Source organism: Uloborus diversus, chromosome 5 (assembly GCF_026930045.1).
Source record: "Uloborus diversus isolate 005 chromosome 5, Udiv.v.3.1, whole genome shotgun sequence".
Classification (NCBI taxonomy): Eukaryota; Metazoa; Arthropoda; class Arachnida; order Araneae; family Uloboridae; genus Uloborus; species Uloborus diversus.
This window is the reverse complement of record NC_072735.1, coordinates 158,335,201-158,348,545: the sequence shown is the minus strand read 5'-3', so window position 1 is coordinate 158,348,545 and position 13,345 is coordinate 158,335,201. Positions and strand designations below refer to the sequence as shown.

The 13,345-nt window shown below is 35.1% G+C and overlaps 1 protein-coding gene across 1 annotated transcript in view; it reads right to left on the bottom strand.

The window, feature by feature from the left end:
• The window catches only part of LOC129223218 (uncharacterized), a 14,612-nt gene extending 3,094 nt beyond the window's left edge, over window positions 1–11,518 (bottom strand). The window contains exons 1-4 of the mRNA XM_054857782.1: window positions 11,347–11,518; window positions 7,116–7,296; window positions 4,182–5,001; window positions 672–1,892 (exon numbers count right to left, since the gene is read on the bottom strand). Coding sequence (XP_054713757.1) covers window positions 672–1,892; window positions 4,182–5,001; window positions 7,116–7,296; window positions 11,347–11,518 — 2,394 coding nt within the window. The remainder of the gene's footprint in view (window positions 1–671; window positions 1,893–4,181; window positions 5,002–7,115; window positions 7,297–11,346) is intronic.
• Window positions 11,519–13,345: the final 1,827 nt, after the last annotated feature.

Sequence of the window (13,345 nt, the reverse complement as noted above, 5' to 3'; positions counted from 1 at the left end):
CTTTCACTTTGCTTTTGCTTGCACCACTGTCGTCATCTCAGCAGATGTTCAGATTTGCAGACAATATTCAAGTTCGTCTGACGACTAATATATTTTGTTTATTTTTCTACTTAGTCGAGGGACAAAGCGTCAACCAAAATTGAGAGAATATGAGCTTAAATTTTGTTTATCCAACTCATTATTTTTAGGAGTTCATGTAATGTTTCTGTTAGTTTATCCATAATAAAATATTATTTCCACAAAAAATATTTTTCATAACTGAATTATAGCAGCAGCTGCAGAAAATCGAAACAAATTGTGAACTTTTAATTTGTATATATAAACTATATCCTCAATATATATTTTTGAGCATACATGTATTTCACATACATGCGGCAAAATAAATCTAACGCAGTAAGTAAATTAATTTATCTAGAAGTATTGGAATGAAAATTTTTGAAATTGCTAAGATTTTTTTGCAGACATTTTACCTTATTCAGCAAGTTGAATAGGGCAAAAAACAAAGAGGCATTTTTGAAGGTCATAAATTTGGTCCCTAATTATAACATTAAACATGTTATTTATTCTTATTAATGCCGTAAAATTATCTAAGCATAAGGCTAACAGTGCATAAAAATAGCACATTTAATTATGCACTGCATTTTTAGATAGCAAAAATAAGTTGCACTTACTTCACCTTCACTGGATCCATTCTTGCGCCGAATATTTGCTTCGCATAATGAAATAGGCAAAAACTCATACACAGCTTCAAATCCAAATTGTTTGAAGTCATCAAAAGGAGTCATTCCACTCACTGAAAACGACACAAACACATGATTTGTCACTGATTCAATAACAAGTGGTCGTCTCGGCTGCGATCTCAAATCACAAAAACATGCAAGAGGAGATTGCACGTGCCCCGTTGTTTTCTCCACAACGTTAATCACAGCTGTTCGCAAAACACCTCCCGTGTTTCTATAAACTTTGCACGTATGTCTTTGAACCACAGAATCGTAGAAGTGTTCGCAGTTTGAGGACTGCAGTCGTATATCCGTGAATGTCAAGACAACACGTTCACTGGGCAGTCCAATGAATTCGTAAGAACACGAAATGTTATCTGAACCACCCCTACCGAACAGGAAAATGTTCTTAGGGGATGAGACAGTACCGATATGGTTCGTACGACTGTCGAATCGACGATTGCAAGAAGATGGACTTCCAGCAACGGGTATACCATGCTGCCTCATATCCACAAACTCATATCGCAGAGTGAACGAACTGCTGGAAGTTGATGATAATTCGGGTGTTGTATAAACATTATGCCGGATGACTAAACCCGGACCACGTGACAAGTAGCTTTCGTGGGGAACCTTACATGGACGGACTGGGACATAATCTGTGTTTTCTCCCGCGCGCGCACACACTTTCGGTGAAGTCTTTTCACAGAACTTATAAGAAGGCTCATCATTCCTTCTTTCCACAGACATTCTTTCTGCCGTGTCTTCATCTAAATCACCAGTGACAAGCAGAGCCGCTGCGTCTCTTTTCCTAGAACTACTGCCTAGCTCATAAATTTCTAATTTTCCTACTTCGCAAGTTTCTCTTCTTGACCACGGATGTCTGTCTTCAACAAAATATGACAAGAAGTAGTACCACACGCGATCATGGGCACTTTCTCCCTGTAGCCGAAAGGAACAAGTTGTGTTTCGAGGAACAGTATGCCTAGGATTATATACAAGTCCATGGCGTCTTTTCGAGCCGTCAATGGTAAAGTCACATCGTCCGTTGTGCGCTCTGTAGTCCATGGTGTCAGAAAAGCGCACTTCAACATTAAGTTCTGCATATGAGTTGTGCATCACTTGGTTTGGTGCACTATATAACTGCACTAAAACTTCAGGGCTACTTGATATCACCTAAAAATAAAGCATAAATTACAATCTTGCGTAAGCATCGAAATAAAAACAAACATTGCATTAATTTGAATTTAAAATATAGCCTTTATTTCATTCCAGTTTAGCACAATTATTTTTCAGAAATTCCTTAAATTAGTAATAGTTTGTTGTCAAATTGAATACGTTGAACTTAAACGTTTTGTAACATTACGATGTGGTTTTTCAAAACTACATAAATCGTTTAAGCGTCAACTAACTTCCAGAATGTAGGGTTTTTTTTCATCATATATTTGTTTGTTTCCTTTGTAATTTTACCCTTTTCTTTCTAGAGTAGAAAATTTTTACTTAGTATTGTCTTAATATAACAAAGAATGCAAACTATATATAGCTATACTTCAGTCAATTTCACCAACCTGTTGCAGTTTTTGTAAGTGTTCTCAATGGAATTAATTTTACCAATACATTTCTTTTAGTTATTTGACTAAACTTTATGAACTATTTTTGCTTTTAAATCAATAAAATGTATATAGGATCTGGTATATCTGCTTCCTGTATCTGGAGAGGGCGCTGTGTGAGTTATGATGAATATATAGTGGTGGAGCGGTTTCGATAGAATGTGTGCTTTTTGCAATAGTAGCAATGGCATGGCGTGGTAAGTGAATACACCGTCATGTATTATGGAGAAGTATATTTGTAATGGTAGTTTTCTGATTGCTACTTAGCCAGCATTTAGCGTTTGGTTCTAATTTGGCCGAAATAATCATATTCCGGATTCATGTTTGGGAATCAAATTTTGAAATCATATTAATTACTCCAAACAGAAAAAGCGCCTCAACGTTCTCAGACCTTTACAACAATGAAAAAAGTGGCACATCCTCTATCTTCTGAGCATTCCTCCATTAATTTCCAAAACGTTTAGCACTGAAACATGTAGCACCCCATGAATTTCTGACAGGAAGAAAAAATGTGCGTGGTGATTTTCACTTTGTGAATATTTTTTTCATCCGAACAAGATCATGTAGACCCAATTCAAGTCAAATGCTAAGTTCTTACTGAGTAATAATTAAAAAACCACCATTGTGAGTAAACTTCTCCAGAACACATGACGATGCTATTTGCTACTACAGTAAATGACACATATACTGCAAAGGGCGTCCCAAAATTGATGCAAGATTTTATTTTCCCGCCCTTTTGGCTGTTTATTGTTGGCAACCCTGAAAAAAGAACAACTTGACAGATGAGAGTTTAGAGTTATTAAAAACGGAGCGTGTTATACAATACAATAATAAGGTTTCATTATTGAACTATTTTTCCAAAAATAATTTAAGTTGAGGCTAGTCAAGTAATCACTGTTTGGTATTTGGATATCGCAACACGGTTATGTACGGGAGGTTGTGGGATTGTTGACATAGACATTCACTTCAAATAACGATAGCGATATAAGCAGAAATCAAATTATGTTAAATCAAACGATATAGAGTGCTAATTCTAATCATCTATTCAAGAGAGTACACAACCAGGAAATGCCTCATGCAGTAATTGAAGTGTTGCACTGGCTGTATGGCTCCATAAAACTCCATTTTTACCAACCCTAAACTCTCAGCTGTTAAAGTTATCTTTTTTCATGGCTGCCAACAATTTACGGCTAAAATGGTGTCAAATTCAAAGCTTGTGTTAATTTTGGGACACTCTTTACAACTTCCACTACCGTATCCTCTAGACAACTCACACCGCATCTAATACGGAGGTTGAAGTGCCGGACCCTGCATAAACAAATTTTTTAGGAAGCGTCAAGTTTTTGACAATTTATTAAAGAAATATTTTATGCATTAAATACTAATAGGTGAAGAGTTGATTAAATTAAGAATTGCCAACCATATCAAGTTGTACAGAAAGTGTAACTCTCGAAATACTGGGAAAAAACGTAATCAAAAGACAAGAAGCACAACTAACCTTCAAAATAAAAGTATCAATTAAGCATAGCAATTGTGCAAAGCTCTATATGAAATAAGGCTTCATTTCAATCTGCAAAAAGACCGCACAATCAATGAATGCCACTAATTTTTAACGAACATTGAATTTCCTAATTACAGCACAGTTGAATTCGGTTAATATTAAAGTTTATGAAGTGACGACCTTGCCCATATTGTGTATTAACGTAATGTATGTGATATACTAATAAAGTAATCAAGCATTTTTTTCAACCATACTCCATAAAAAAAGCAAAACATTTTTGGAAAGATAGCTGAAAATTATGTTTTATTTACATAGTGTTATAATAAAGTGCCTAATATAAAATATGTTACGTACTTCAGGAAGATTTCCAGCTCCACAAAACTCAATCAAAAGTGGTGATGTCGTGCTAGGTCCATCAAATATCCTGATGACGTCACTATGGCATTCTTCCGTTAAAGACACATGAGGGAACGACATGGGACTTGACCTTCCAGTGTAAAGCGATATCTTGTATTCGTTAGTCTGTGATAGCACAATATTCGCATGCTTGCCGTGTGGCACGTGATCCTGTCTTACCCAAAAATGGCAAGTAATGTTTCTTAAATAAAATCCTGGGAAATTAGGCGATCGAATTGAACAACGCTTGCGATCACAATTAACAAGTACTCTGTCACAATAAGTGTTCATAAGCCTCGTCCCGTAATAGTTGCTGTTGCTTATGAGCACTGGTGTGTTGACAGCGGCTGGATGCTGCTGCTGCTGTGGCTGCTGCTGCTGTTGATGATGCTGTTGCTGTTCATGTTGCACAGTTGGTTGCGACGTTTGTGATCCAGTCGGTTGTGATATCATGTCTTTGGATAAATATTTGTACGTTAGATAAACACTGAATGAAAAAGGATGTAGGGCAGTTTTTCCTGGTATGACGACACGTAATGTGACATTGTTGCCCTCGGTGTAAAAGGTTGCACTTTTGCCAATCATATCGCCGCACAAACGACCGAATTCCGGAGTCCCCCTTGTGGTGTCGAAGAGGGAAGACAATTGCTCCGTGGGTTCTTTCAAAGCAGACATAAGCTGGGAGAAGCCCCTCGTTTGCTGACTTCGCAAAGCACTTGTCATTGCTGGTGGCTCTATGATTTGCAGATATCCTTTCAAACAGGCTGGAGAGAGACTTCTGAAAAGTAAAAGTATCATTCAGGTTCTTGAAGATCTGGTACATTTCCTTTGCTTTGACTGTTTTAAATTAAAAAATTAAGATTATTCTTTTTAAAATGTTCGGCGAAAATACCAGTGCATAATGTATTTCGCTGAATCATTTTTCTTTCGGAAAACAAATATTAAAATACGAAAATGAAATACCGAATACGGAAAAAAATATTTAGCAGCTAGGAATTAGCTGAATTTGATGTCATAACTGTTGCAATAGAAGAAGTTCAAACATCCTCTCCAAAGAAAATACTGGATAGTTTTAAAATCATAATTAAAGTCGTTTATGAACACTTTTCGTACTGTTACGTGGGTCATTCTCCGAAATCCTAATATCAGGTGCTGGAAGAACAGAACAAAGATTGCTTGACTCCCTCTTTTTTCTTGTTTAGTTCTTAGATATAACTCTCGCAATGTATTTCCACTCACATGGAAACAATAACTGATTTCTTTAACGTAAAATTGTTATATAACCAAAAAGTAATTCTCCTGTCTTGTCCAAAAATTTTTCTCAAACGCACTTAAATTATTTCAAAATTTTATATCAATTTCGCAAACCAAATTTTAAATGTTAAATTATGCATACTTAAAGGTATAAAATAATGTTAATTTAGTTCGTTTACGTATTTAAGAAATCAAGAAATTTCAAAGTTTCTTTCATAGTTTTTGTGTTAATCGTTTGACCTAACAATGAGTTCTATTATTTCAGGTGAAAAGAGGGAATTTTGAATGTTATGTATAGCAACTCTTAATTCTTAATATTTTATTGGATTTACTGAGTTTCTCGGTGGTGTTATCGTAATTTTGAAGTTGAAAATTGAGGTATGTAACATGTTTGCTGTCACTCTCCTAGACAATATTTTTGTTTTACATAAAAGTTTTTTTTATTATTCCTGTTATGTGTAACTTAAGTAAAATATCAGAATAAAAAAAAATAACCTTAAATATAGCTCGGAGATATGGTAACAGGGTCAGTGTAAGAAAAAGAGTAAAATGTCACCCTCGTGGTACACAAACGTGTCACTCTCCTGGCATTTTCCACAACAGGGAATCATAGCTAAAATGTAATAGGGTCTAAGTGAGTCCCTTTTTTAAACTTCTCTAAAATACTAAGCATAATTTTTAACAAAATTCAGAGCCCTTTTACTTTTAATGAATTTTAGTTTCGAAAATTTCTGGTTTTTGGAGAATCACACATAGATTTTATCAAACCCTTCTACGACGACGGAGGTAAAATCGATAAAAAACGAGCTGACATGTGACTGATCGCATGACTTCCTTTTACGCCAATTTAATGATAATAGCGCCTTGGAGTAAGCAAGGAAATACTAAATATTTTCACCCCTAGTTTCTTGCGAACCGAAGCAAAAAAAACGTTTTACACAGATTTATTTCCACATTATTGGCAATTTTAATGTGATTCAGTGGTTAACTCTGGCCAAATTAAAACCAAGCTTAAAAATTAAGAAAAAAAGCCAAAGTTTCCGCCAAGTTGGCGACAAAACTTGGCGAGCGCCAAGTGTTTGACAAATTATAACACCACTTGAGTTAGCATTGAAATGAACAATAATTTCCCTCCAAAAAGGTGTAAAAGACCCCCTTAGGAACATCTGAATGCAACCAAAAGGAAAGGTGCACAACTAAACCCCACTAGGAGTCGATGTACCAAATTTCACTTTTCTAGGATGTACCGTTTTTGAATTATGCGAGATGCATACGTACATACACACATGCATACGGACGTCACGAGAAAACTCGTTGTAATTATCTCGGGGATCGTCAAAACGGATATTTCGGGTGTCTGTACTTTCCTAGGCATAGCACATGTGGTCGAGGCGAAAAAAAAAAAAAAAAAAAAAAAAAAAAACATTTATTCGGAGGTGAGGAAAATGGAAATTAAGGCCGATTTTTGAGTGAAAATTTTTTCGCGAATACAATACTTCCTTTTTTTTTAAAAAAATGAAGTAAAAAGCACATATTAAAAAAGATTCCGCTTCTTGCTTACAGATTTCTCTTGAATATTTTGATTTCAGAAAAAAATCAAGCAAGATGTAAAAATTAGATTTTATGAGGAGTACTTACTCATCCTGCTCAAGAGTTCCTATTTGAAAAGAAAGGAATGTCAGCTGGACAATGTCACCATACTGACCGCCCGCCGCAACGAAATTCATATTGCAGACATAAGGTAGGGGTCTCTGGAAGGGAGTCGTCATGCGTAAAGGTGTCTTTACATTCGCCTCCGCAAAAAAAGTTCGGTTACAATCTGAAAATAAAAATGTGGTAAGGCAAATGTTACAATGAACAAAAAGTATTTTACTATTATGGGTTATATCTTAGGGAATATGGGGCAAGTGATGACAACTACAGTACATTAAGAAATAACAGCATTTTTCATGATAAAACTTGTATTGAAACATTTTTTAAGTAGTAAATTAGTACGCAAATAAAAAAGAAAAAAAAATCAGCTTTTTTCCATTGGGGAAAAGTGAAAAATTAAATATTTTTAGTTTTCACTTTAATATATGTTTGATCAAATAAATGACTAAATTCAGGAATTGATGAATAAGTGATTGGATAATAAAACAATAACCGAAGAAATAAGAAAATAATTAGATGAGAAAAAATAAATAAGTGAATAAAATATTGAATGAATTATGATATAAGTAAATGAATGAATAACTACGTGAAATATTCAACAAAAGAATGTAATTGAAATAATTCAAAAATAAATACGTCAGTGGTTTAATGAATGATTCAATAGCTAAACAAAAATAATTATTTCACTTTACCCCCTTTACTTACCTGCATGCACTTGACTAATTGCACAAAACTTTTAAAATAGAAAAAAGCTTAATATTAAATAAATAAATAAATAAATACTGCACCGAATATCAGTAGGCCTCAGTTATTATTTCCAGTGTTAATAACACGATTATAAGTTTCATAACAAAAATAATTGTTAGCTTATAACAAAACTGTTCAATATGCGTATCATTTTTTTGCAAATTGCTTGTATTATCATCATATGCTTTCATCTTCAGGGCTAACTTTTCCCTGATTGGCATAGACGGCATGTGTTACTATTTAGTTAAAATATTACAAGAGATGTATGTCAGTATTTCACCATTTCTCACTTTGACCCGCTATTTCACTATGCTTCAAAATCCAAAATCTCCTAAAATATTTTGTAATCGAGGTTCGTTACACTACGCGTCATTTGCCTTGGATAGTAGTGTGTAGCAAAAGTGTAGATCTCATTTGTAAAATGATAAGGTGATAAGCTAAGAAATGTAGTGTGTGGAATTTCATTTTTGGTTAAAACACTTTTCTTGGATGTAATATTTTTTAGAAATAGAATACGGATATTAAAAGTATTAACTCGTGTGCAAAGAAACCGATGAAATACAAAATCAAATACATACCCTTAAGCATTGACTCATCAAAGTTGTTCAAGACAGCATGTACAGGTTATTTTCCTTAGCTTTTAGTTTAATAAACCTCGTATAGAACGTTTGCACTTATTTTTACACAAAAGATTGTTTAGTAGATGAAATACACTCTGAAAATTCTTGGTGTAATTCAGGACTAATATACAAAATTTGCATATGATTAATACCTTTAAAATGTTTGGTACTGATTAGCCAAATAAAATACATTTAATTTTTCAGTATACATCCCAATGCATCAAAGTAAAAGTTCATTTACACCATACTTGTACATTACAAAGTAGTACATTACAGTACACTACAGTACAGGAATAAATTACAAAAATTATTTGATTGACAGCTGAACGTTATCTAAGAGCAAAAGACGTTTTAAGTGTGCCCAAAAAGCTTTTAAGTACTACAAAAATAAACTTTTTTGCCACACTTGTAATCAAGCGTAACAATCACAGAATAAAGTCAATTACAGATTTGTTCAATTCGCATGAACACATCGATCTCTCCCTCTTTCTCACTACAAAATTCGTCTAATATGCAAAATCTCCATTTTCAAATCACATTAAGATTCTCCTGGTAAAGGCTACTCTGCTTCTGTAGCATTTAACAAGCCATCCATCACACGCTAAGAGCAAAGCAGGAAAAGGAAACGCGGTCTTCCTCCAACCCAACTCATTAGCGAGCTAGTTTGTAAGGCCTGATCGTATTTATGGCTTGCTTCTCTGACAGTTACTTCGCGCGGAGGTGAAATACATCTTCACAGATTCAGTTGATCTTTTTAATGAAAGAACGTAGTACTAGGCAACGCAAGCAAAGATAAAAACATGAAATTTGACCCTCTATCGTACATCATATCTTATTGTTGGAGAGACTGCGAAATGGATTTATATTTAGAAAATTTTGAAGGATTAAAAGCATCAGTTGTACGTATGGTTTTTGATTTATGGTTCTTGGAAAGTTCTTAAAACTTTTCCATTAAAAAGATTCTATACGGAGCTCGCATTTTATTTATTATTTGTCGTAATGTATTTTTAAAATATTTCCTGGACTAATTAAGGTTTTCATTTTCCCATCTTCCGATTTGGAAGACTTTTAAAAGTGATATTTCGTTAATGGCATTCAGTAAATGAAAATCCATTTCTCTCCAGAATAAACTCATGCAGTACTGCTATTTTATTAGCAAGGAGTTTGAATACGAGCCCAAATTTCATTTATTAAGATTCATTTATTTGTCTTTACTAAAATTATGATATACATAAAGGATAAATACAAACTTTCACATCATTTGAAAGGTTGTCGTAAGCTGTGAACTGTATTTATATGGGATAATTTTTTTCGTTAACTATTTTATGGGTACAGGTTTAATTTTTTTTTTTTTCAAAAGCCGTTTTCAGGTGAATATTTCCACAAGCAGCATTTACATGCTATACACAATGAGTTTGCAGAGCAGATTTTTGCCTTTATTTGCAGGCAGGTCTTCCAAATGGGGTTAAGTTGTAGAATCCTGGTATGTTACACCACATGTAACTTGCCATCGAAAAAGGAATGTATGAACAATGTTACTCTTATCAGTAAAATGATCGAGGGTTAAGATAAAATTATGAAGTGTGGCATCTTTTTTTTATGGAAATATTTTTTAAAAATAAAATATGAACATCAAAAGTCTTCCCTCATCAAAACAAATGAAATATTCCCCTTTAGACATTACCCCATATTTAAATTACGTTGGGGCAAATAGAAGATGAGATACCTAAGCTTTGTACATAGAACACTCTTATCTTTATAGAGGAAATAAAGCTTTCTTTGTGCGCCAAAACAAAATTGTTTAGTGGAGACTGAACGCTTACTGGTTTTACTAATACGTGTTTAGGTTGCTTTTCACTGAGACATTACAAAGAACACACGAAAATGCGTAGTTAATGTTTAAACAAAGTGAATTATTTACCTGTGTTCTATATTGCTGAACTTAAAAAAATAACAGTTATAGAAGCAGGCACTTCAAAAGATATTTACTGCTCATAATTTTACGCTTTTGTAAAGAGATCTCAAATAGTTATTTGTTACTGCTACTGGACTATATTGTATGGGTTAATTATCAAAAGGAACCAAAGAGAAACACGCACACAGTGCCCTTTATTTTGTAAGGAATAAGGTGATATAATATAAGTCGTGATACAAGAAAACGTAAACGAGTTTTAAAAAGAAATGAAACGAACCGGCTAAAAGTCGGAAGTAGGGAATTCCGACATCGCTCTTTTACATTGCAAACCGCAGTTGCTCAAAATCACCAATGAACTATACGACAATGAACATGACAGCAGATCTAGAACTTTACCTGCAATCATCTACTTATCCCCCGTTTTTGGGGACATTTCTATTCGCGGTTTGAAAATGCCCGCAGTGTGCCTTGGTCAATGTAAACGGGCTCTTTCTAACTATTTAATTCTGATCGTAACTTCGTATCTATCTATCTATTTATGTCCGACTAAGGGATGCCGTTCGAATTGTCGTTGATTGTCATGTGACCTTGATGATGGTCAAGTGACAATAATTACCTGTTAAGTTTGAAAAGTCGTGATAAATTTCTGCCAAAGGTGCCTTTTGACGGTTTTTCACCAACTTAGCGACAAAAAATCGGTAAAGTATTATGTCGATGCCCTTTTTTTTTTTCAACTTTTTCATCAACTCTATAAATTTTAAGTATATATGACGGCATCACTATGGGAAATACGGCTAACGGCGGATCTAGCCGCTGCAGGTAGATGGTATGCATTATTAAAGAGTTTCACATTCCTTTGAAATTCATAGCACAATTTCGGGTAGGTATCAAGGTTAGAGGGCCGGAATAAATAAAATATTTTTTGGCGACTGACTTGTGCAGGCGGGCGGTTCGTCGCTCAAGTCTCCACAGTCGTCGTTGCCGTCGCAGAACCTTCCAGACTCGACACAGCGTCCGTTGTCGCAGGCGAATTGGGAGAGGCGGCAGGCGGCCCAGCACTGGCCCAGCAGACACAGCAGGACGAGGGGAGGGGACGGCCATCCCATCCTCCCCCTCTCTCGTCAGCCCCCCGCCACGCCCATCACCCCCACGTCGTTGCCTCTCGAGCCTCTCTCGCTTGGTGCTCACCAATGGTTGATGGAAAAAACCTGCAAAAAATTGAAAATAAATTGCTATTACTAAGCATGCAATGACAACAATTGAATACAGTAGAATCCCTCTAATGCGGACACTAACGGGACGGATTTTTTTGTCCGCAATAGAGTCCGCAGGACAGTGGTTTAATAATGTTATTTGCATTGGAACTGGGGAATTAAAAATTGTCCGCATAAAAGGGTTGTCCGCCTTTGAGGGGTGTCCGTTAGGAGGGGTTTTACTGTAGTTTAATTCGTTAATGAAAATATTCATATTTATGTGTGTTTTGGGTGAGCGTCAGTAAAAATTAAGGCGTCAAACCAGAACTAAACCAAAAACCGAAGAAAATCGATATTGTGGTGGAAAAGAATGCCGGAACTGAACCGAAAAGAAAATATAGCTTCATTTCTGTTCGATATATCTTAAGCCATTTCGTTACTGCAACCAACTAATCAATGCTTTCTTACTTAATTCAATCATATAAACAGTCATATGGTTAAATTGTCCATACACAGTTACTCTCAGAGAGCAGTCTTGGAAACAATATACAATACGTTTTTCTCTCCTTTTACACCAACTAATACAATTTATATACAAAAAAATGAACTGGAGGTAAGTTTGGTAAATCTCTTTGAACGTAAAAAGTTAGGTTGTACAGAGTGTTTATAAAGCCTTGCAAATTTAAAAAAAAAATATTTAAAAAAAAGCTATTACAGATTCATATCTATTTCTTTAATGTCTGTCCTTATCTGAAAGTCTTTAACACAGCCTTAATACGCGAAACCCTTTCGCAGTTCGGACATGACTTACTGATTATTCCATTACATTAATGCAGTCAGACTTAACGTTCTTTGTGTGAGTTTCGTTACAGTAATCCTTCCAGGTATATAAGCTATTGTATACCGATGCGATTCCTCCAGTTGTTTGCTACTTCGAATCAGTGTGTGGGGTCGATTACGCTGGTGTTTTATATCTGTCACCAAAATGGGAGCTGGATAAGTATAGGACCACACGTAATTACGGCTTTTGCTCCCCTTTTCTGAGAAATATTCGATATTAGATCTTCAGAATAGCTGAATTTTATCCGGAGCTGGACGTTTGTTGTGAACATAAAATTTCTCCGTTTGGTGTGATATGATGTCTGTGACACTATAGGGAACATTTTTCAACCACCCTGTCAACGCAGTTCAAACCTCAGACAGCAGAAGGAGAAGATCTTTACGCATTTTGTCAACACCGTCTGACTTTTGTAAACAGGGGTGCATTCCCCGCCAAACGAATCCCCGTATAGAAGAGAAAATAAAGAGGTCAAAGGAGAGACACTCGTAGAGCAAAGAGCTGGGGAGCCACCGATTTTGGCTCTCGTAGTTCAAAAATATCTTTGTAACATTAAACAATTTGTAATTTGTAAAATAGCTGTAAATATTGATCGCATTAAACGTCTCTAAAAGACCATGTATTCTCTTGTTATCTTTACACAAGAGGTAAAAACGGTACAATTGTATTAGGATTGAAAAGTGCATAACGCAATAGAACCAGCGGTTCTAGACTTTTATCGCCCACCTGCTTAGAAGCGTCTTATTTATAATATTTTGACCATACTTACTGATCAAATGTTACTTTATTTAAACATTTTTTAGCGTCTTAGAAGGAGCATTGTGAAAAGATATTTTTGTGAACACAAAATGTCTTTAATGAGATATTTTATTAACAATTATGAAAGTGCGGTATCTCCTTTT